A 6516-nucleotide genomic window follows, 5' to 3' on the forward strand; every position below is an offset into this window, starting at 1 on the left:
GAATTAAAATAACCTACCAGTTTAAGAGGTGTTAAAAATGTGAAAACAGTGTGCCTCTTCAAATAGATAAGCTGTGATGTATTGTTTGTGGTTTTTTTGGTTAACCTATGAATATACAAAATGTATAATAATAAAAAGTTAGACTAGTGTTACCTCTGTGGTAGAAGTCAGGGTAATGGGATTTGGAGGGGAATACACAGGATTGTCAACTCTAATGTCTGTGATATTTTCTTTGCTTAAGATAAAGGCTACATTAAATAAAAACAGTGAAGAGTTTAAGATTCATAAAAGTTGGGTTGAGAATACATGGGTTTATTTATCCATTCTTTTCTGTGTGGCTGAAAATGTTAAACCCTTTTTAAAGAAATTGTTGGTAAGGAAGAGTAGTTAAGTATAAAGTGGATAAGTTTGGCTTGAAAGATGACAGAGGAAAGCACATATCTGTGAAGGTTTTTGTTTGAGAAATGCTGCAGGTATCCTTTGCTCTCTGAATTCTAGCTATATCAATGAAGGAATAGAATATATTCTCTTAGATTTTCAAATAAATGCCCCCTTTTTTTTAAATCTGAAACTTTGATCTAAGTAGATAGCTCAGATAATCTGCAGTTGCTCTCCAAATTTAAGAACCTCTTATATTCAGGAAGTAAGAGATACTTTATTTTTTCTCTCTCTTTTAGAAAACACATTTTATCTTTTAAAATATTTTTTTGGCCATGCCGTGTGGCATGTGGGATCTTAGTTCCTCCAACAAGAGATCAAACTCGTGCCCTCTGGCATTGGAAACACAGAATCTTAACCATTGGGCTATCGGGAAAGTCCTGTGAGATACTTTGACTCGAATTTGTAAGCCCATAGGGAAGACTCTGAAAATATAAAAATAAAAGTTCCTGAAAGGGAAGAACTAAGATCTAGAGTATAGACAAAGGAATTCACTTTGGATAAGAGAAGAGTTGCTAACTTTAAAATAATGGGATTAAAAATAGGTTTGAATATAGAAAAAATTTTAGATATGGGTGTGAAATTGACCAAATGCCAGCCCAGTAGTCTCAGTTCAGTGTGAGAGATATGAGGAAAGGTCAGAATCAACTGAGAGGTGAGACAACGTGGTTGTCGGTGGTTGGATTTTGTTGTTAAGATTTTGTATCTTATATCAGTAGAAGTTACTGTCATTTGAAATACATTTTTAAAAATTACTTGGCCTTTGCAAAGATCACAAGATTTACTGAGTATTTTTAATATACTAGACCATGGACTGTTTCTGTAATACCTGAATTTTGAGATCTATCATACAGCCTCAGGCTACTTCCTAATCTCTCTTTGGCAGATAGGAAAAAAAATTGCCAACACATAAAAATGTTTCAAAGTTTATAAGTATTTTATGTTCTGTTTTGTTTTTCGTGTAGATATCTTATATTGATGAAATTATTGTAGTCTAATCTTCATTTTTCATTTTAAGTCTTATACTCATTTTTTTTAACAGAGAAATCTGCTTCTCTCTAATTATTCCTTATAATTAAATACAGGTTACTTTGGAACTTAAGTACACAAGTACAGAGCATTCTTTACTTTTATTAATTATCCGTTTTTTAATTTTAGAGCTGAACGACAAAGGAATGAAGCACTATATAATGCTGAAGAGCTAAGTAAAGCTTTCCAACATTATAAAGAAAAAGTGGCTGAAAAACTGGAAAAGGTAAGAGGCAATTGTGCAAATTCAGTGTTTTGTATTGTCTGTATTCTGAAAATAAAGATAGACATAGAATATCTTTATTTATAGTTAAAGCAAGGAGTAATTTTTATGATCTCACTCATAATAATTGAAATAAAGAATGTATAATGGTTAGTTAATATAATATTTACAGTCTTATAATGAGCATTAACTTTCTTATCCAAAGAAGGAAAAGAATGGAGATAAGAGAACAAACAAAATATAGAGAAAGATGAGATGAGTGAATAGTTTGGAGCTATAGAAGTAAAAGCAGGAAATTTGTTCCCATTACCTCAGTGAAAATGAAGGCAGAGTAGATTATATAGCCTTTAATTGGTCTCTCTAGGTATAACACCCTGAGAGGGGCTCCACTTCTGTCTCAGAGGAAGGTTCCTTGAACAGGTTCTACATAGTAATATAGGGTTTAATTATGTTCATTGAATATATTCAAGTAATACCACATGACAATAAACCCGTTTGGAGGGAGCCCATGTTGGACATTCAGAAAAATTCTTTATATCCTTAACTAATATTTATAAATTCTGTTCAAAGAAAGGTAGAAAGGGAAGAAATATTAACAATTAAAAGAATTAAGATTCCATTAGATTCTGAAGTTTTAAGTGTGAATTAATAAGATCACTGTTTTGAAAGCCTTGGAAAAGGTCCCTTTGGGAAAGAAATACCGTAGAAAGGATTTTTTTTTTTTGGCCACACCACATGGCTTGTGGGATCTCAGTTCCCCGACCAGGGGTTGAACCCAGGCCTCTTGGCAGAGATATCATGGACTCCTAACCACAGAACTGCCAGGGAATTTTTAATAAGGTAATCTGGAGGGGGAGGTAGAATCCTTAGTATGAAGAATATCCTCCTCGAGAGGGAGGACCAAAGAGAGGAAAATGGAAGAGATGAGTTTTTTCACATGTCTCCTCAGGATGGTTGATTTCACAACTGCTCAGCATAGCCCTAGAATCTAACAAAGGAATTGGGGCTAATCTGTCCAGTCCTCTACTCTCACTCCTCAAATCTGGCTGCTTGACTTTTTATATCTTTTAAGTTTGGGGCTGTGATTCCATTGGAAGTATTCTGTGGCTAAAATTTCAAAAATTGCTTCTCTGGAACATTTGCCTTTTGTAACTTAATGTTACTAAAGTTAGTAACATTAGCTTTTAGTAACAATGTAGCTTGCCTTGTCAAGTTGCTTTCCTTGTCCAGGTAAGACCAGAACAATTCTGCTTATAGGTAATAGTGCTATTGTCCCTCTCTTGAAGTTGTTAACTATTTATGGATAGGTGTTAATATTCCCCCTCTCTGTTCTTTATTGCTAGAAGTTCACTTTCTTCCTTTCACTACAAGGCTGGGGACTTAAACTTGTGGAGTACTTACTCCATTCTCCTGTTTTTTTCTGAAAGCACGCATTTGAAATGGCTAAAACTTATGACCACATTAGTATGTTGACTTAAAACAGATTATTGTTTTAGGTTCAAGCTGAAGAAGAAATATTAGAGAAAAATCTAATTAATTGTGAAAAAGAAAATAAAAGGCTACAGGAAAAGTGTGGTCTGTATAAAAATGAACTTGAAATTCTAAAAGAGAAATTAAGGTACAGTATCCTATTATAGAAAAAGGATTTTTTTGTGTGGAAGTAGAAGTAGCAGCAGAGTAAAACCTGAAACATTTGAAAATAGAATATTTTGTATTCTGTAATTATGGCTTTAAATTATCTAGAAAGATAGGCATTCATAACTAAGATTGTTTTCTACTTATAAGGTTCAGGTTATCAATGAATAAAACGTGTGTTGATGTTAACATACTTAAATAGAGTAGTATGATCAACATTTTGTCTTGCATACATATAGAAAAAATTAACAGAGACCTAATGTCTTTGGAAGGGAAGTTATGACCAACCTAGATAGCATATTAGAAAACAGAGACATTACTTTGCCAACAAAGGTCTGTCTAGTCAAGGTTATGGTTTTTCCAGTGGTCATGTATGGATGTGAGAGTTGGACTGTGAAGAAAGCTGAGTGCTAAAAAATTGATACTTTTGAACTGTGGTGTTGGAGAAGACTCTTGAGAGTCCCATTGACTGCAAGGAGATCCAACCAGTCCATCCTAAAGGAGATCAGTCCTGGGTATTCATTGGAAGGACTGATGCTAAAGCTGAAACTCCAATACTTTGGCGACCTCATGCGAAGAGTTGACTCATTGGAAAAGACCCTGATGCTGGGAGGGATTGGGGGCAGGAGGAGAAGGGAACGACAGAGGATGAGATGGCTGGATGGCATCACCAACCCTATGGAGATAAGTTTGAGTGAACTCCAGGAGTTGGTGGTGGACAGGGAGGCTTGGCGTGCTGATTCATGGGGTCACAAAGAGTCGGACACAACTGAGCGACTGAACTGAACTGAATGTCCTTGTAATGTGGCCACATCAGCTAGTTAGTAGAATATATATTCTTCAGATTAGGAGAAATCACCTAGTTTAACATTGTAATTTCAAGATGTAAAAAATGTGAAAAAGGGAACTGATGAAATTCAGTTACAGTTCTAAAATTAGGTTGTTCTAATGTTTGACGTGTTTATATATATTAAAAAATAATGCTGATAATAATCTTATTAATAGTTAATTAGATTTTACCTTTTAGAGTTGTGGCTAATAGTTCATGATTTTTCCTTATACTTTCTAAAACTTGATGCTGCAAAATATCGTGTTAGGACTTTAGAGTTACTCTCCTGTCGTACACTTTTTAAAAGGGAGCTGAAATGCCTCCAAAATAGTGGAGTTATTCTGTCCAATTACTGTGAAACACTGGGCAAGTTTCATTTTTCTTTGCCTCATTTTCCTTATCTTTAATCAGGGAGTAACAATAGTACCAGCCACATAAAGTTGTGAGTGCCTAACATGCAGAAGATAGGCACTCAGTAAATGTGAGTAGGTTTCAGGATTAAGCTTTAAAATATCATAAAAGTGAGATTGATTAACATGATTATTGAAAGTGAATGTTTAATTTTCATTTTTATGCTTTTTTCTTCATAGGCAGTTAAAAGAAGAAAATAATAATGGGAAAGAAAAATTAAGGATCATGGCAGTGAAAAATTCAGAAGTCATGGCACAACTAACTGAATCTAGACAAAGTATTCTGAAGCTAGAGAGTGACTTAGAGGACAAAGATGAAATACTTAGAGAAAAATTTTCTCTAATGAATGAAAACCGAGAATTAAAAGTTCGTATTGCAACACAGAATGAGAGACTGGATTTGTGTCAGCAGGAAATAGAAGGTTCGAGGGTAGAACTGAGAAGTTTGGAAAAAATTATGTCCCAGTTGCCTGTAAGTATGTGACAAGGAAAATTTTACCTAAGTGCTTTATAAGAGATCATGATTTTGTTGTTGCTTTATTACCTTCCATTGTTTTCCTTATATACCTGCTTTCAGTCATCAGTTCTTTCTATCTCATCCTTTTTTCTTTTCTGAACTTACCTTTCTACTGTTCTACCCTGTCTCAATCTCTCTTATGCCATGTATAAGAATGCCATCAAATTTTTAAAAACAGTTTTATTAAAGGAACTTTTATATACCACAATATTCACCTATTTTAAGTATACTATTCAATGATTTTAGGTAAATCTATAAGTATGGAAATAATCATCACAATCCCGTTTTCATATATTTCTATCCCCCAAAGGCCCCTTGTGCCCATTTATAATTAGTCTCAGTACTGTGATGCTGTGAAAGATTGAAGGCAGGAGGAGAAAGGGGACACAGAGGATGAGATGATTGGATGGCATCATTGACTCAATGGACAAAAGTTTGAGCAAACTCCAGGAGGTCATACCCTGGAGAAGGAAATAGCAACCCACTCCAGTATTCTTGCCTGAAAAATCCCATGGACAGAGGAGCCTGATGGACACAGTCCATGGGGTTGCACAGACATGGGGTCGGGTACAACTTAGCATCTGAACAACAACCCATCCCCACTCCGAGGGGATCCACTCTTCTGCCTCTAGAGATTTGTCTTTTCTGGACATTTCATATAACTGAATTATACAATATGTGGTCTTTTGCATTCTTAATGTTTTTGAGGATCTTTCATTGTGATATGTATCAGTATTTCATTTCTTTCTGTTGTTTAATACTATTCCTTTGTATGGATCTGCCACATTTATTCATTCACCAATAGGAGGACGCTTGGGTTTTTTCCACTTTTGGACTGTTATAAATGATGCTGTTTTGAGCATTTGCTTACAAGTCTCCATCCACAGATTTCTCTTGAGTAGATACCTAGAAGTAGATTTGCTGAGTCATGTGGTAAATTTATGCCAAATTGTTTTCCAAAGTGGCTGCACCACTTTAATTCTCACCAGCAATATATGAGGATTTCTGTTTTTCTGCATCTTCAGTTCAGTTCAGTTCAGTCGCTCAGTCCTGTCCGACTCTTTGTGACCCCATGAATCTCAGCACACCAGGCCTCCCTGTCCATCACCAACTCCCGGAGTTCACCCAAAATCGTGCATCGAGTGGGTGATGCCATCCAGCCATCTCATCCTCTGTCGTTCCCTTCTCCTCCTGCCCCCAATCCCTCCCAGCATCAGGGTCTTTTCCAATGAGTCAACTCTTCACATGAGGTCGCCAAAGTATTGGAGTTTCAGCTTTAGCATCAGTCCTTCCAATGAATACCCAGGACTGATCTCCTTTAGGATGGACTGGTTGATCTCCTTGCAGTCAATGGGACTCTCAAGAGTCTTCTCCAACACCACAGTTCAAAAGCATCAATTCTTCGGTGCTCAGCTTTCTTCATAGTCCAACTCTC

At 35.9% G+C, this 6516-nt stretch overlaps 1 protein-coding gene across 4 annotated transcripts in view; it reads left to right on the forward strand.

The window, feature by feature from the left end:
* CCDC18 (coiled-coil domain containing 18) overlaps window positions 1–6516 on the forward strand; it is a 114458-nt gene that overhangs the window by 30209 nt on the left and 77733 nt on the right. For all 4 annotated transcript variants that reach the window (XM_010860464.1, XM_010860465.1, XM_010860463.1 and 1 more), the window contains exons 7-9: window positions 1597–1693; window positions 3187–3308; window positions 4745–5036. In XM_010860464.1, the coding sequence (XP_010858766.1) occupies window positions 1597–1693; window positions 3187–3308; window positions 4745–5036 (511 nt within the window). The remainder of the gene's footprint in view (window positions 1–1596; window positions 1694–3186; window positions 3309–4744; window positions 5037–6516) is intronic.

The sequence above is a fragment of the Bison bison genome, unplaced genomic scaffold (genome assembly GCF_000754665.1).
Source record: "Bison bison bison isolate TAMUID 2011002044 unplaced genomic scaffold, Bison_UMD1.0 scf7180017864466, whole genome shotgun sequence".
Lineage (NCBI taxonomy): Eukaryota > Metazoa > Chordata > Mammalia > Artiodactyla > Bovidae > Bison > Bison bison.